The sequence below is a fragment of the Trichosurus vulpecula genome, chromosome 4, assembly GCF_011100635.1.
Source record: "Trichosurus vulpecula isolate mTriVul1 chromosome 4, mTriVul1.pri, whole genome shotgun sequence".
Classification (NCBI taxonomy): domain Eukaryota; kingdom Metazoa; phylum Chordata; class Mammalia; order Diprotodontia; family Phalangeridae; genus Trichosurus; species Trichosurus vulpecula.
In genome coordinates, this window is record NC_050576.1 from 75,609,058 (window position 1) to 75,626,663 (window position 17,606).

Below are 17,606 nucleotides of genomic sequence, written 5' to 3' on the forward strand. Positions count from 1 at the left end.
GAAAGAGTACACAGTAGATCCCAGTCTTCTCTTCTCCCAAATGCACATATTTTGTCTTCTCTGTTGATATCTTCTTGACCATTCCACAGTTGGTTTGGGTATTCAATTAAATTCTATTCTAATATTAACAAATATTAATTTTTTTTCCTGTTTATAGGCACATTATTTAGGTTCTAAGAACTAGAAAGAATTGGTACACTTCTTTTCTTTTCCCTTGTGCACAGAAAAATCCAGGGTGTGGTGAAAGCCTTTGTTATATTAGATATCTGTCAGCTCCTCAGCATATGCTTAATCTTAGGGTCTTTGTATTTTACAATTAAAAATGAGAAGACAAAAATTTTTAAACATGTACATATATTGTTCTAAGTCATGACCCTCACCCTAACCTTTCCTGGTGGTAAAATTCATGTGGTGTGACCAAGCAAATTGCCAGAGCAGCCATCACAGAGAGAGAGACCTTCAACATATGAATGAGAGCTAACCTGCACAGAACAGTGCTCTGTACTCTACAGTCAAAGTCCAACCACTTATAGTTGTAGATGTAGGATTTGTATCAGTAACACCAAACTGTCATGTACTACCATGTAAACTATATCATGTGTTTATAACTGATAGTAGGTAAGAAAGAAAAACACACATGCACACATGCGAATTTTTTGCCCTAGATGACCTCTAAAGTCCCTTGCCAGATCTAATCCCATAAATATTTCCAAGATTTCTGGGGGGTTGAAGACTAGTGAGAAAGTTGACATTATACTATTAGCACTGTTCAAGTATTTTTGGTAAGTCATGAAAGGAGTATAGTTTTTTGTTCCCCACTTCATAATCTGAAATATGGCATTTTATTTTAAAATTTAGTCCTTTATTTTAAACTTTAGGTCTCCTTTATTTCCAAGGTCTAGGGCTAATTTTTTATGGTATTGTCATGGGCGCATATTCTTTGAGGTGGCTCAACCCTTTGGGTTATACATGCAAGCAGTACTATCAAGCCACTAGAATTCATATGGTAACCATTTTTTGCTCCCTCATCTAATATATACCTTTAGAAAAAGAGTACTTTCTGATCACCCTCCTGGCAGTCACTGTACATACAAACAGATATTGGCCCTTCCCGTACCTTTTATCCACCTCATCCTTTGTCCTTATCATGACTACCACTCATGCAAAAGTTAAAGATAAAGAAGAAAAACATTAAGGAAAAAACCAATTCCCTTTACTTACTGAAACCCTTGCAATTATAGGTGCTTTTGTGGCAACAGATAAACAAACCATCAAATCCTAGAGCCTTTAGAGTCTTTGGATTCAGAAATAATCAGTGAAAAATAGGAGTTATTTAAGTGAAGTGACTTTTCCTGAAAAACTCCTACTATTCCAACCTGCCAATATTACCCATTCCACTCCCATCCACAGCTGTTTTTCCTGTCTACATTATCTGAATTTTTTTCAGTGTAATTAGTTACATAGATTCATTTTAGATTACAATCATCCTCTTAAACAAAAGCTTTCTCTAGAAGAGTTATGGGTTTTTGTTATCCATGTTGAATGCCAAATGGGAGATTTTATATTTGACTTCAGAAGCAATAGGGAGTCACTGCAGTTTATTAAATAGATGGTCAGATCAGTGTTTCAGGAAGATCCCTTTGGTGGCTGAATGGAGGATGGATTGGAGTGGGGAATCTTGAGATGAGCACACCAGTGGACTATTGAGATAATCAAGGCATGACATGAAGAGGGCTTTCACTAGAATGGTGGCATTGTCAGAGGAGAGAAGGGGCAAAGGTGAAATGACAAGCCTTGATAATAACTGGGGTCTGACAGATAGTGAAAAGTCAAGGATGACACTTAGGTTGTGAGCCTGAGGGACTTAGATGATTGTGTTGCCCTCTAAAGTAATAGGGAAGGTTTTGGGGAAAGATAACAACTTCAGTTTTGTACATGTGAAGTTTAAGCTGTCTACTGGACACCCAGTTCAAGATGTCTGAAAGGCAGTTGGAGACGTGAAATTGGAGGTCAGCAGAAAGTTTGAGGCAGGATAAGTGATTTGAGAATTGTCAACATAGTTAAATCCATGGAAACTGATGAGATCACTAAGCAAAGTAGTATGGAGGAGAAGAGAAGAGGACATGGAGCAGAGCTAGAGCCCTGAGAAGCACCTATAGTTAGACAGTATGGTATATTGTATTGTATAGTATAGTATAGTGAGTATGGGAAAGGATCTAGCAAAGGAGACTAAGAAGAAGTGGTCAGAAAGGTAGGAGGAGAACCAGGGGAGAGTGGTGTCCTGAAACCCTAGAGAGGAGGGAGTATCAAGGAGGAGAGAGTGATCAGTAGTGTCAGAGGCTGATGAAAGGTTGAAGAGAATGAGCATTGGGAAATGCAATTGGATTCGGCAACTAAGAGATCATTGATGATTTTGGAGAGAACAGTTTTGGTGGAATAATGCAATTGAAAGCCAAATTATATAAGAGGTTAAGAAGAAAATGAGAAGAGACAAAATGGAGGCACCTATTGTAGATAGCCTTCTGAAGGAATTTAGCACAAAGAGCAGAAGAAATACAGAACAATAGTGGGGACAAAAGGATTGAGTGACAGCTCTTGAGGATGGGGGAGACATGGGCACATTTGTAGGTAGTACAGAGTGGCCAGTAGATAGGGCGAGATTGAAAATTAGTGATAGAATGGGTATGACTGAGACAGCATTTTGTTGGAGGAGACAGGATGGAATGGGAATGGAATCTGATCACTTGAGCAGGTGGAAGGGTTAGCCCTTGTAAGGAATAAGCCTTCTTCATGTGAGAAAGGAATAAAGCATGAAATAGTGGCAGAAGGCATATGAGTGATCTAAGATAAGGGGGGAGAAGGAGCTCACAATGAATGGCCAGAGGGTCGGGGGAGGGGAACCATGGGGTGTTGGAAGAGGATGAAAATTATGGAAGAGTCTCTGGGGAGTAGAGGATGTTGAGTTGATGACGGAGGCATAGTAAGATTGCCTAGCAGCTTTGAGGGCCCAGTTGAAGTTGTGTAACATAAATTTATAGTGGATCCAGTTAGAAGAGTTATATATTTTTTCCTACTGTCTTTCAGCAGCACTTGTGTAGGAGCAAAAGCAGCAGATTATGGGAGTGATCCAAGTCTGAAACTTGACAGAGTGCAATTGGCAAAATGATAATGATGCCAGGGACTTGAGAAGAGAATAGTGTAGGCTTAAATTGATTCACCAAGGGGTCAGGATGGGTAAAAGAAAGGAGAGTGGCTAGTGTAGAAGAGCTGGCATCAGAGAAAATTGAGGGGTGATGTGATTGGAGGTCATGGCGTAGATGAAGAGGAGTTTTAAGTAAGGGAAAGTAAGAAGGAGAAGTGGAAAGCCAATAGATTATGGTTAGATAAGGAGGGTTTATAGTTCTGAGTAGAGATGGTACATTTGTAGGTGATGGCAAGATCAAGGGTATGACCATCTTTGTGTCTGTCTGATGTGAGATGGAGGAGTAGGACATGCGAAGTCAGAGGGTTGAGGAACTGATTCATTAGGGTGTTTGAGGAAGAGTTAGTATGTATGCTGAAGTCCCCTGGTATGAGAGCAGGAGTTAGGGAGGAGAGAAAAATTATAAGCCATATGCTGAATTCATCGAGGAATAAAGAAGATGGCCTGAAAGCCTATAGACAACAACTACTAAGATTTTGATTAGATAATAGAGATGAATAAAATGAACCTCAAAAAGAGGAGAGACTACTGAGTGAGGGAAGTAGAGAGAACTTGGAAGAGGCAATGGGGAGCAGAGACTATTTAAATTTTTTTTAGATTTTTTTTATTTTTAGTTTACATCACTCAGTTCCACAAGTTTTTGAGTTCCAAATTTTCTTCCCCTCCCTCTCTCCCTCCCCACTTGCTCCCAAGACGGCATGGAATCTGATACATGTTCTACATATACCTTCACATTAAACTTATTTATACAGTAGTGATATTATAAAGAAGAATTGTGACCAATGGAGTGAGTCATGAGAAAGAAGAAACAAAAACCAAAAAAGAAGAGAAAAAGAAAGAAAGAGAGCAAATAGTTTGCCTCAATCTGCATTCAAACTCCATAGTTCTTTCTCCGGATGTAGATAGCTCTCTCTATCATGAGTCCTTTGGAGTTGTCTTTGAGCCTTGCATTGCTGAGGAGAGCCAGGTCTACCAAAGTTAGTCGTCACAGAATCAATGTGTCTGTGGCTGTGTACAATATTCTCCTGGTTCTGCCCTGCTCACTGTAATATTAATTAAGGTGGGACTTTTTTTTTACTGTTTTAGAATGCTGAATTAATTGTGTCTTTGATTGAGCCTTATTTAGGTGCAAAGCCCCAGGTCCAAACTCCTAATTACTAGGTGCTAAGTCATTGTGGACTTGAAGCCCTCAGGGCCCTAAGGGGAGTTGCTAAGACCAGAGCCAATAGTGGGCACCTAAGTTCTGGTGGCTCAGATGATCTTTGATGACATCCAGAGACTGTATAAAAAGAGAGAACAGAGCTGTTTGCTTGGGGCTCTGAGCCACAGAAGGAGTGGCGCATGACTCTGGGCCAGCCATTGTTAATGGCTCCCAGGCTTGTTAACCCAAATGTTGATGGTTTCTTGGTAACTATGAATTGTGATCTGATCTGTTTATGTTGTGTATATTTGTAACTTGTTTGTACTTGCTCTAAAGTCCAGGTTGCTGGCTTTTCCTCCTGAACTAAGTGAATGATATTTGTATGTTGGATTGAAATAAGATTGTTAATCCCTTAACATTGCTTTCTTTAGTAAAGCAGATCAAAAGAACCTGTGCTGGCAGCATTCTTGTTGTTGGGCTTGTGTTAGTCTTTCACCCCCACAACTGCTAGCTGAATTGTTGAAACACTCACTCAGCATCAGATCATGTAGGTCTTTCCAGGTTATTATGAAGTCTGTATCTTCCTCATTTCTTATAGTACAATAGTATTCCATTACATTCATATACTGCAACTTGTTTAGCCTTTCCCCAATTGATGGGCATCCCCTTGATTTCCAGTTCTTTGCTACCACAAAAAGAGCTGCTATAAATATTTTTGTATATACGGGTCCCTTTCCCACTTGCGTTATCTCTTTTGGGATACAACCCTAGAAGTGGCATTGCTGAGTCAAAGGGTATGCACATTTTTATAGCCCTTTGGGCATAGTTCCACATTGTTCTCCAGAATGGTTGGATCAGTTCGCAACTCCACCAACAATGCATTAGTGATTTTCTCCTTGTATAGAAGCAAAAGTGGCAAATGGGGGAATGATCCAAAGCTGAGGCATGGCAGGAAGGGAAGCTGAATGATGTTGTCAAGATTCTTAACATAGCATTCCAGAGGGCATAATGGAACAGGATGGTGGTGTTTGGTTGGAAAGTGGGACAGTTAAGGAAGAAGAGAATAAGAAAGTGGATGGTGGAGAATGGAGAAGGGGTTTGGTTGATGACCTGCAGGGTTCAGAATCACTGGTATGTTTAGAGTATGACCAGATGTGAGACTGTTCATCATTGAAAGGAAGGCACCATTCCTTTTTCCCTAAGGAGGCTGGATATTGGGCTGTGGACAAGTGCAGTATGGGATGAAAAGCACAGTCAAATGGTTAGATGGGAAACCCCATTTCACTGCTTCTCTCCCTTCTGAAGGCTGTAGGTTAGGCAGTAAATAGCACTATAGGAGGTGGAAGTTGAACCTACACAACAGAAAGAATCCCAATTACCACCAACTTTATTCCTCTTCCTTGAGAGATAGGCACAGCAGGAATTGGAAGGCCTGAGGTCAAGAGGGAAGATTGCTTCTCTTTGTACCCAAAGTTTTCTGTTGTTGGTAGGACAGGCTGGCAGCAGAAGGAAATTGCCTTTTGCTGGTCCAGATGGAGATCAGCCCAGCCTGACCCCTTTGCTGCTGTCCCTCAGAGACACATCCAGCAGGAGATGGAAGGCATAGTCAGAGGACGGTCTTGTCTCCTCTTTTTGAGGCTGCAGATCAGGTGGTACAGAAAGAAGTCATAGATTCCTGACTGTAATATCAGTTAAGTTGGGACTTTCTTACTGTTTTGAAATAATTAATTAAGTGTCTTTGATTGAGTCTTACTAGGTGCTAAGCCCCATTCCCAAAACCCTATTTATTAGGTGCTAAGCCTGTGTGGGTGTGAATTGGTAACTAAGGTGGGGCTCCAGGTGGGGCCAATGAAGGGAGGTGCTAACACCACAGCCCATCATAGGAGCCTAAGTTCTGGTCGCTCAAATGATGTTTGATGACGTCTGAAACTGTATAAAAAGGGAAAACAGCTATTTGCTTAAGGCTCTCACTCCTGGAGGTGTGGGACTCTGGGCAGCCGCCGTAAGGGCCTTCAGGCTGAACTCAGATGTTCATGGTTTTCTTGGTAACTATGAATTGTATTTAGTTTGTTTGTAATTTGTTTGTATTTCTCTGAAGTCCAGGGTGCTGGCTTTTTCCCCTGAACTAAGTGAATGATGTTTGTATGCTGGATTAAAGTAAGATTGTTAACCCCTTGATGTTGCTTTCCTTAGTAAAGCAGATCAAAAGAACCTGGGCTTGCAGTGTTCTGTGAGCTGGTTGTTGTTGGTTTTACACCCCCACAGCAGCTGCTAGCCAGATTGTTGAAACACTGACCCAGCAGGATATTTCTTGGGGGCAGTGTGAAAGTTGCCTGGCCCCCTGCCACTTTCCCTCAGGGATAACATGCAGCAGGGGATGGAAGGCACATGTATCAGATTATGGGTATAATTCACAGCCATATATCATTCCCATGAGAATATTCACATTAAAAAAGATGGGGTTTTGCATCAGCATGCAACTTATGATCATTGTGAACACTGATGTGTAATTTTCTATTTATTTTATCTTTCTGAAGTCTTTCTTTGTAATATTGAGTTGACATTTTCTCCTCGAACTCTGGGAAATAAAGTGTAAGACAAACTTTAGGCTTTTTGTTTGTTTGTTTACTAAAGCCCTAGAAAAACTGTACAAACCAGGGTAAAACCCCTCTAAGTTTTGGTTGGTAAGCATTTACTTCTCAAGTGTTCTTCATTTGAAATTTCTCTTTCTTTATAGAAAAGCTTGCAGAGGCTCAGCGCAGGTTTTCTACCCTTCAAAATGAGCTTCATTCCTCATTGGATGTACAGAAAGAAACTAGTGTTGTTTCTACACTTCGAAAGCGCAGAAATCCAGTTTTCCACCTGTCCCATGAAAAACGTGTTCAATATAGGAACATTCGAGACCTTAAGCTGGCCTTCAGTGAGTTCTACCTCAGTCTTATCCTGCTGCAGAACTATCAGGTATAACAAGCTATTAATTATCTGAGGACTGCTCTGGAATAAAGTACCCCTAAATAAATGGAAAAGTTCATTTGAACAGAAATCACATTTGTGTCAAACAGATAGGAAAATAACAACCTCACAAAATCCAAAAACACAAGTCATCAGAAATGAGCAAAAGGCAATGTAGTAACATGACTTCAACAATTTTTGTTGGCCAAATTTTTAATAAGAATTTTTATGCTATATTAGTATTATTTCTACATATAAATGCTTTTTAAATCAATCCAATTTGATCTTTATTTCTGGAGGTTGACTGTGATCTTGGTAAGTTGGATTCAGGTGAAAAAAGAGGTAGTTACCATGCCTTTCATGGTTATATTGCATTTTTTTTCTTCTCCTAACAAACAACAGGACCTCATGTTATTCTTCCCAAAGGCTTTTAAGTATGTATTCCAGTTGAAACCAGGAACGCAAAAGCTAAGTGTCAATTCTCTTTTTTCCAGTCTTCAAAATGAATCATCCTCTGAATTTCATTATCCCTTAATGTATCAATGATTGTCTCCTCAGGCTATAATATAACTGTGCTAAAATTTTAGACCTTGAGAAAAGAAAATAGGTCACAGTGGATATGGGTAAAATATCGTGCCTAGCAATTAAAATGTTCCCCATGCTATTTGAAATTTTGGGTCTAAGAAAAAGCTTTATTACAACAAATCCTATAATACAGAAACACAGGTTGTTAAACATTTTAATTTATTCATGGATTTAAGTGGTTAAGAACATAAATGATGTTTTAAAAATGAAAACCTGCCCTTTCTCTGGTTTATATTGAGGAACATTTAAATGAAAAAAGTCTTCATAGGTTGTTGAAATTGGTTTAAAGGGGATGTATGTGTGAGTTTATTGTTGTGGTTATATAATCAACATAGAGGATCTTTATGGAGATGTATATTTTTTATAAGTTTATTTTTAGTTTTCAACATTCACTTCCATAGGTTTTAAATTTTCTCCCCTCTTTCCTCAACCCCTCCCCAAGATGGCATGCAATCTGATATAGGCTTTACCTATACATTCCTGGTAAATATATTTTCACATTAGTCATGTTGTATAGAAGAATTAGAACGAATGTTAGGGACCATGAGAGAGAAACAAACAAAACAGAAATGAAAATAGTTTGCTTCATTCTGCATTCAGACTCCATATTTCTTTTTCTGGATGTGGATGGCATTTTCCATCATGAGTCTTTTGGAATTGTTTTAGGTCCTTGCATTACTGAGAAAGGCTAAGACTATCAAAGTCAGTCATCACACACTGTGGCTGTTACTGTGTACAGTGTTCTTCTGGTTCTGCTCCCCTCATTCAGCATCAGTTCATATAAGTCTTTCCAGGTTTTTCTGAAGTCCACCTGTTCATCCTTTCTTATAGCACAATAGTAGTATTCCATTACATTCATATACCACAACTTGTTCAGCCATTCCCCATCTGGTGGGCATCCCCTCAATTTCCAGTTCTTGGCCAGCACAAAAAGAGCAGCTATAAATATTTTTTGACATGTGGGTCCTTTTCCCAGTTTTATGATCTCTTTGGAATACACCCCTGGACGTGGTATTGCTGATGCACATTTTTATAGCCCTTTGGGCATAGTTCCAAATTGCTCTCCAGAATGGTTGGATCAGTTCACAACTCCACCAACAATGAATTGATGTTCCAATTTTCCCACATCTTACCCAATATTTATCATTTTCCTGTTTTGTCATGCTAGCCAATCTGATAGCTGTGATGATAATTGTTTTGATTTGCATTTCTCTAATCAATAGTGATTTAGAGCATTTTTTTCCACATGACTATAGATAGCTTTAATGTCTTCCTCTGAAAACTGCCTCTTCATGTCCTTTGACCATTTATCAATTGTGGAATGACTTTTATTCTTGTAAATTTGACTCATTTCTTTATATATTTTAGAAATGAGGCCTTTATCAGAGACACTGGTTGTAAAAATTCTTTCTGCTTCCCTCCTAATCTTGATTGCATTGGCTTTGTTTGTGAAAAAACTTTTCAACTTAATGTAATCAAAGTTATCCATTTTGCATTTCATAATGTTCTCTATCTCTTGTTTGGTCATAAATTCCTTTTGGAGCTATATGTCACAAATAGATTTCATTAAAATATTAAAAAGAATTTATTTACATTTCACCTTCCAAAGAGAAAAATGAGGTGACAAAGCAACAATTTTCATCATCAAATGTTTGCATAACATAATGAATAAAGTATTTTGTAAACAAATTTGGAAAACATAGACATAGTGTAATTCTGCAACGCTTGCTTAGATAAAAGCTTCTTTAAAGCAAGGCATGTTTTTGAGTATTTTTCTGAATTTTGAAAGAATATACATGTAATCAGTTTGGAAGATATTTATACAAGTTACTAAACAAAGTTAACAAGTTTGCTGGGATTGGAGTTTGAGTTGAATGAGAATGTCTGTTATAGGGAAAAGTTTTCAAAGGACTGATAATAAGAATGGAAGTAACTGGCATAAAAGTTTTAGGAATTTGGCAATGAGAAGAAAGGGAGGAAGAAAAATTATTATAGTTAATAATTTTTAAACACAGGGAAGGCTAGAACATATTTAAAGGTAAAAAGGAAGATGTCAGTAGAATATATATGATGCGTCGCTAAATATGTAATTTTTAAAAAATTAGCTATTGCTCAGAATTACCTCTTAGTATACTCCCCCACAAATGTCAGCAGTTGAGATTTAACTAGCTCTGGTTCTCTTAAGATGAAATTGGGAACCAAAATTTAGCCAGTAATGAATTTTAAAAATTTAGCCTGCAATAAATTTTAAAAATCCAGTGAATTGGGGGCTGAGCCAAGATGGCAGCTGGAAAGCAGGGACTAGCGTGAGCTCCCTGCCGAGTCCCTCCAAAAACCTATAAAAAATGGCTCGGAACCAATTCTAGAACTGCAGAACCCACAAAACAGCAGAGGGAAGCAGCGATCCAGCCCAGGACAGCCTGGATGGTCTCTGGGTGAGGTCTATCCCACATGGAGCTGGGAGCTGGGAACGGAGTGGAGCTGAGCCCAGCCTGAGCGACTTGGACCATCCAGACCAGAAGCCGGACGGAGGGGGCCCTAGCGCCCTGATTCAGTGAGCTGCAGCAGTTACCAGACTTCTCAACCCACAAACACCAAAGACAGCAGAGAAGGTTAGTGGGAAAAGCTGCAGGAGTGGAAGGAGTTCGCAGTTCGGCAGCCCCGGGGGGCAGCGGAGGTGGGGCAGCTACAGCTGTTGTTGCTTCCGGTCCCAGGCCCACCTGGTGGGAGGAATTAAGTGGCGGATCAGAGCAGGAGTGCACAGCCTGCTGAAGATCTAAGCCCAGTCTGGGTTGGGGGTTCTTGGGGAAAGAGCAGTGCTGGTGTGGCAGAGCTGGCACATCCCCCCCCAAACGTGGAACATAGAACGCTTTACTCTACAAGCAGTCATACGCCGCTGAAAAACTCAATGGTCAAGTTAGTTGGCTGGGAATATGGCCAGGCAGCAAAAACGCACCCAGATTCAGTCTCAGATTTTGCATTCCTTCTTTGGGACAAAGAAGACCAAAACATACAGACAGAAGTTAACAAAGTCAAAGAGCCTACAACAGAAACCTCCAAGAAAAACATGAACTGGTCCCAGGCCATGGAAGAGTTCGAAAAGGATTTGGAAAAGCAAGTTAGAGAAGTAGAGCAAAAATTGGGAAGAGAAATGAGAAGGATGCGAGAAAACCATGAAAAACAAGTCAATGACTTGCTAAAGGAGACCCAAAAAAATACTGAAAAATACACTGAAGAAAACAACACCTTAAAAAACAGATTAACTCAAATGGCAAAAGAGCTCCAAAAAGCCAATGAGGAGAAGAATGCCTTGAAAGGCAGAATTAGCCAAATGGAAAAGGAGGTCCAAAAGACCACTGAAGAAAATACTACTTTAAAAATTAGATTGGAGCAAGTGGAAGCTAGTGACTTTTATAAGAAATCAAGATATTATCAAACAGAACCAAAGGAATGAAAAAATGGAAGACGATGTGAAATATCTCATTGGAAAAACCACTGACCTGAAAATAGATCCAGGAGAGATAATTTAAAAATCATTGGACTACCTGAAAGCCATGATCAAAGAAAGAGCCTAGATATCATCTTTCAAGAAATTATCAAAGAGAACTGCCCTGATATTCTAGAGCCACAAGGCAAAATAGAAATTGAAAGAATCCATCGATCGCCTCCTCAAATAGATCCCAAAAAGAAATCTCCCAGGAATATTGTTGCCAAATTCCAGAGCTCCCAGATCAAGGAGAAAATACTGCAAGCAGCCAGAAAGAAACAATTTGAGTATTGTGGAAACACAATCAGAATAACCCAAGATCTGGCAGCTTCTACATTAAGAGATCGGAGGGCTTGGAATGCGATATTCCGGAGGTCAATGGAGCTAGGATTAAAACCTAGAATCACCTACCCAGCAAAACTGAGTATCATGCTCCAAGGCAAAATATGGATTTTCAATAAAATAGAGGACTTTCAAGCTTTCTCAGTGAAAAGACCAGAGCTGAATAGAAAATTTGACTTTCAAACACAAGAATCAAGAGAAGCATGAAAAGGTAATCAAGAAAAAGAACAAGAAAAAGAAATTGCAAGGGACTTACTAAAGTTGAACTATTTTGTTTACATTCCTGCATGGAAAGATAACATGTATGATTCATGATACCTCAGTATTAGGGTAGCTGCATATATGTATATATGTTTATGTATATATATATAAGTGAGTGTGTATGTATGTATATATCTATGTGTGTGTGTGTATATATATATATAGAGAGAGAGAGAGAGAGAGGGGGGGGGGACAGGGTAAGTTGAAGATGAAGGGAAGATATCTAAAAGAAATAAAATCAAATTAAGGGATGAGAGAGGAACATATTGAGAGAGGGAGATAGGGAGAGATAGAATGGGGTGGATTATCTCTCATAAAGGTGGCAAGAGGAAGCAGTTCTGTGGGAGGAGGGGAGAGGGCAGGTGAGGGGGGAATGAGTGAATGTTGCTCTCATGAGATTTGGCCTGAGGAGAGAATACCATACATACCCAATTGGGTATCTTACCCCACAGGAAAGAAGAGGGAAGAAGAAAAAAAGGGGGGGGGATGATGGAGGGGAGGGCAGATGGGGGTGAAGGTAATCAAAAACAAACACTTTCAAAAGGGGACAGGGTCAAGGGAGAAAATTCAATAAAGGGGGATGGGTTGGGAAGGAGCAAAATATAGTTAGTCTTTCACAACATGAGTATTGTGGAAGGGTTATACATAATGATACACATGTGGCCTATGTTGAATTGCTTGACTTCTTGGGGAGTGTGGGTGGGAAGGGAGGAGGGGGGAGAATTTGGAACTCAAAGTTTTTAAAAACAGACGTTCAAAAACAAAAAAAAAAGTTTTTTTGCATGCAACTAGAAAATAAGATACACAGGCAATGGGGAGTAGAAATTTAGCTTGCCCTACAAAAAAGGAAGGGAAAAGGGGATGGGAGGGGAGTGGGGTGATAGAAGTGAGGGCTGACTGGGGAAAAGGGCAACCAGAATATATGCCATCTTGGAGAAAATTTGTAATTCAAACTCTTTTGAAAACCAATGCTGAAAACTAAATATGTTAAATAAATAAATTAAATTTTAAAAAAATCCAGTGAATTAAGTAGTTTTTAAAAATAAAATAATGCTGCAGAAATAAGTGTTACAGAAAGCCAATGTTTAATTAGCTTCTCCATAATAAATTTATTTACTTTATATTGACTTCGTATCATTTTCTTCGAAGTAACTGTTATAAACATTTTTTCCTCTCCTCAAGTCCTAAATATCAAGCCTACCCTTCCTTTTTTTAGCAGATGATATTGCCTGCTTTGTTGAGGATTTGAGGCTACCTAATATGAACTTCCTTGTCTCCCCTCATTTGCACTTTAAACCTCTTCTTTTCTTCTTTGTTTCTGAGTCACAGTTAGCTTCTGCTTAAAATGCCTTCCTTCCACACCTCTATTTTTCCTGATCCACTGATACCTCTCTAGCTAGAAGTGAGCCTTCTCTCTTCCCAGACTGACTTGAGTTTAACCTCTCTTATGCTTTTCATTGTTTTCTCATTTGTATTATAATTACTTTTGTGCAGGTACCACCCTGCTAATAGATTTGAGGGCAGGGACATTCTTCGTTTTACTCAGTGTTTTGCCACATAATAAATACTTAATAAATGTTGGGTTGGTTTACTTTAGATCGAAATGACATCAGATCCCACCCATTCTTTTTTTTTGGTGGGGGCATACGGTGTGTGTGTGTGTGTGTGTGTGTGTGTGTGTGTATGTATTAATTATGTAGTGCCAAGATGCAATAATAATGCTTTTCTACATCATAGAAAATAACTTTCCCTGACTGTTATAGATTTTTCACACACATTTAAACATACAAGGTTAAATATTATCTGATCTGCTACATACATGATTCAGTTAAAGTGGCATGACAGTGAGCTTTCTTTGCCACTCCTTAAAGATAAATTGTAAACCCAATGCAAGTAACAGAAAATATTCAAGGTATTACTATTAAATTCCTGGCAAATAAGTATTTGTCAGAAGTGTTTTTATTTTTGTGACATATCTTCTTTACAAAATTATATGTGTATAAACTTACTGGGGGTAGGTTTTGGCTAACAGTGTTTGTATGATTTTATAACATGGCTTATAATAACATTTTAATAAAAATTTTAGTGAAATAGTCACTTTTTCACTTGAAACATAATAAATCAGGCTACAGATTTAAAGGTGCAAAGGAGCTGTAAATAAGTTTCAAAGTTCAGAGATAATGTAGTTTCTCCCACTGCATCAGAGGAAGATTATTCTGATGCAACTGTTTAATGAAACGTAATCACTAATTCTAGTCTCTAAATCAAAGCAACTCCACAATTATAACACCATCCCCCTTTTCTCAGTAACCTTTTTTGAATCTATATTTAGTATAGACAAATCCATGCTATTTCTCTTTGTAAGTATGAGAAAAGAAACTATATGAGTGATATTGACATAAATTAACCTCCTAAAACAGCAAGAAAATTGATCTTTAGTGTGTTTCTGTGATACTTAGAAATCTGAAACCTTAGTCATAGGTTCCAGAATAGGCTAGATTTTTTTTAACAACTCACCCCCATTTGCCCTATTTTGCTTGGACCATTCATGGCAAATGGAATTTTTAAAAGACATATGATATTTGACAGGCTCTATTTAAGATGTACTTGTACTGTTAAAGAGAAACATTTCAATAAAATGTTTTTCCTTAGTTTACATGGACAGAGGGAAGACTTAGTTGTTCCACTGAATACTTTTATGTTACCACTGGAATAATAAAGCAGCAGTATTGTATATTCTTATTTGCTTGTAAAACAAAGGGTAACTTATTAATGAGCTCAATTGGTAATATTACTATTTTTGTGAACTATAATTAGATGAACTAATCAATCTCAGATGGCAGCATCCCCTTTTTTCTGGGTGAGGTTTTAAAACATTCTTAAGTAGAAGGTTTGTACTAATCTTAGACTAAAGATTTCTTTCCAGCTGTGTGGATCCATATACAGGAATCTATCTTCATCCTTTTTGCTTTAATTCAGTTTGGAAACGTGTGTTGAAAAGCTCACCATTCTGGGTTACTAACAGAAAGAAGGCTTAATTAGCATTCAGATGTAGATACCTTTTAATTATTTTTATTCATTCACATTCACGTTGACATGATCTGGTAGAGAATGCTGCTCCCAAATAAGTCTCACATCTTCAGCTCTTGAAGGCTATTTGAAGAAATTGAGTCCAGTGGGCTGGCCAGCAGGGCAGCTATAACTTTGCCATGGAGGCTATGGTCACGGCAGTGGCAGCAGAAGTTTGAGGCTTTGGGGTTCCTTCTCTGACCCCAAATGACTTCCTTTCTCTTGATCCTACCTATTCTTTCAAACCCAACTCAGATGTTACCTCTAACATTTCTGACTGCCTTAATTTCTAATTCTCTGCTATCCAGAGCTGGAAGTGAAAGTTCCGTGGATGAAACTCTCATAGCATATTTTTGTATGTTCTTAAAAATCTTTTTCATATTTATTCGTGAACATATTCATTTTTGTATCTCCAGAGTACATAACACTGTGCCTTACTGGCAACCGGTATTCAAAAAACATGAATTGTATTCAGTTTTGTAACCACTGAACTTATTTTATGAGCTGGCCATGATTTGAAAATTCATAATGTTTCTAAATAAGAGCTAACCATCCAATCAGATGTTTCCCCTTCATTATTATGTAATAAATTGCTTAGTGTGTAGTGTTTATAAATTCTCTAATTGCTATTTATATGATTCTAGTTTTGTTATTTCAACTGTTCTATATCATAAAATTAGTGGATTTTTTTTCCACATATAATTTACTATCAATGTTAAGTCAAGATGAGAATTGATTTCCAGTCTGATGTGATAATTGCTAACTCAATTCCTTTCTCAGTAACATAACCAACATTAGTGAAATCTTTGTTAAATAAACATATAGACATTGTCTACAGTAACAAGATCTGTCAATTAAAACTAGGTAGATAAACAGAATGGCAGAAATTAGGTTTAGACCAATACCTTACACTATATTCCACAATACATTCTTTTTTTAAATATGTGTTTATTGTTATCTTTTTTTTTTTTTTTGGCAAGGCAGTCAGGCTTAAGTGACTTGCCCAGGGTCACGTTGCTGGTTAAGTGTCAAGTCACAGTACATTCTATAAGGATATGTGACCTTAGCATTAAAGATAATACTATTAAAAAAAATTAGATCAGTAGATCATATATTCCTCGTAGATATGGGCAGGAGATGTTTTCTTAACCAAGATGGAGCAATTACAAAAGATAAAATAGATAACTTTGCTTACACGAAACTGAAAAGCTGCTGGACAGACAAAATAAATGCATCCAGGAGTGGAAGGGAAGTGGTCAAATGAGAAAAAAGTCTTTGTATAAATATCTCTGATAAGCATTTGGTATCCAAGATATATAGATAATTAATAAATTATATATGTGTGTATGTATATGTATATGTGTGTATATGACTAATAGCCATTCCCCAGTAGATAAATGATCAATGGTTATGAACAAACAATTCTCAAAAGAAGAATTGCAAAGTAAATTATTCACAACCACATGAAAGAATACTCCAAATGACTAATAATGAGAATTCTTTCAACTCAAAACAACCCTGAAGTTTTATCTCATACCCTACAAATTGGCAAAATGACAAAAATTTGGTAGTAGTGTTAGGGGGATTGTAGAATGACAAGCATACTAATACATTGTTAATGGAGCTGCGAAATAATACAACCATTTTGGAAAGCAATTTGGTATTATGCAAACAAAGTGACTAATGTGTCCATACCTTTTGAACCAAGGATTCAATTATTGGACTTATACCCAAGAAGGCTTCATATACATCAAAACATGTATAGCAGCACTTTTTGTGGTAGCCAAAAATTGGAAACAAAGTAGATGCCCATGGATTGGGGAATAGTTAAACAAATTGTGGTATATAAATATAATGGAATATTATTGTGCTGTAAGAAATGATGCATGTGACGAATACAGAGAAACATGGAAAGATCTCTATGGATTGTTGCAGAGTGAAATGAGCCTAGTCAAGAAAACTTGACTAGGTTGTACTACAACCTAGTAACTACAACCATGTAAATGGGTAGAATGACACCAAGAAATTAAAAGTGAATGCAATAAATTTTAAAAGATCAAGCAGGACTCAAATGAGGAGATATGAGAGGACACCCCAAACCCACCCCTTCTTAGAGACGAAGGTCCTCAGATGCAATATATTGCATATCTTTTCCAACTTTTTCTGAGTATCAGTTTTGCCAATTTTCTTCTCCAAAACATACCATTTGTTATATTGAATAGCTGTCAGGGATGAGTAGAGGGCAGGGTACTTGGGGTAACTATACGATGTGAGAAATAAGACATTAATAAAAACTTATTTAAAAAAAAAACTTGGTGAAACCCTAATGTGGTTAATGTACTGAACTGATATTTCCTGTGTGGCACTGAGCCAATCACTTAATGACTTTGTTCCTTACTCTCCACTTTCCTAAAAGCTATCATTTTGGCTCATTCCTCAAAGGAATATTAGGGAGAAAAATAAGACAGTTTTTGTAAAGCTCCTGAGACGTTTAGATAAAATACATTATATAGTTTTATACAGGAAAATTCAATTTTGATAGTTATAAAAGGTAAACATAACATGGA

The 17,606-nt window shown here is 37.8% G+C and overlaps 1 protein-coding gene across 1 annotated transcript in view; it reads left to right on the forward strand.

The window, feature by feature from the left end:
• The window catches only part of XPR1 (xenotropic and polytropic retrovirus receptor 1), a 246,712-nt gene that overhangs the window by 137,283 nt on the left and 91,823 nt on the right, over positions 1 to 17,606 (forward strand). Inside the window, exon 4 of the mRNA XM_036754279.1 lies at positions 7,081 to 7,304. Within this exon, the coding sequence (XP_036610174.1) occupies positions 7,081 to 7,304 (224 nt within the window). The remainder of the gene's footprint in view (positions 1 to 7,080; positions 7,305 to 17,606) is intronic.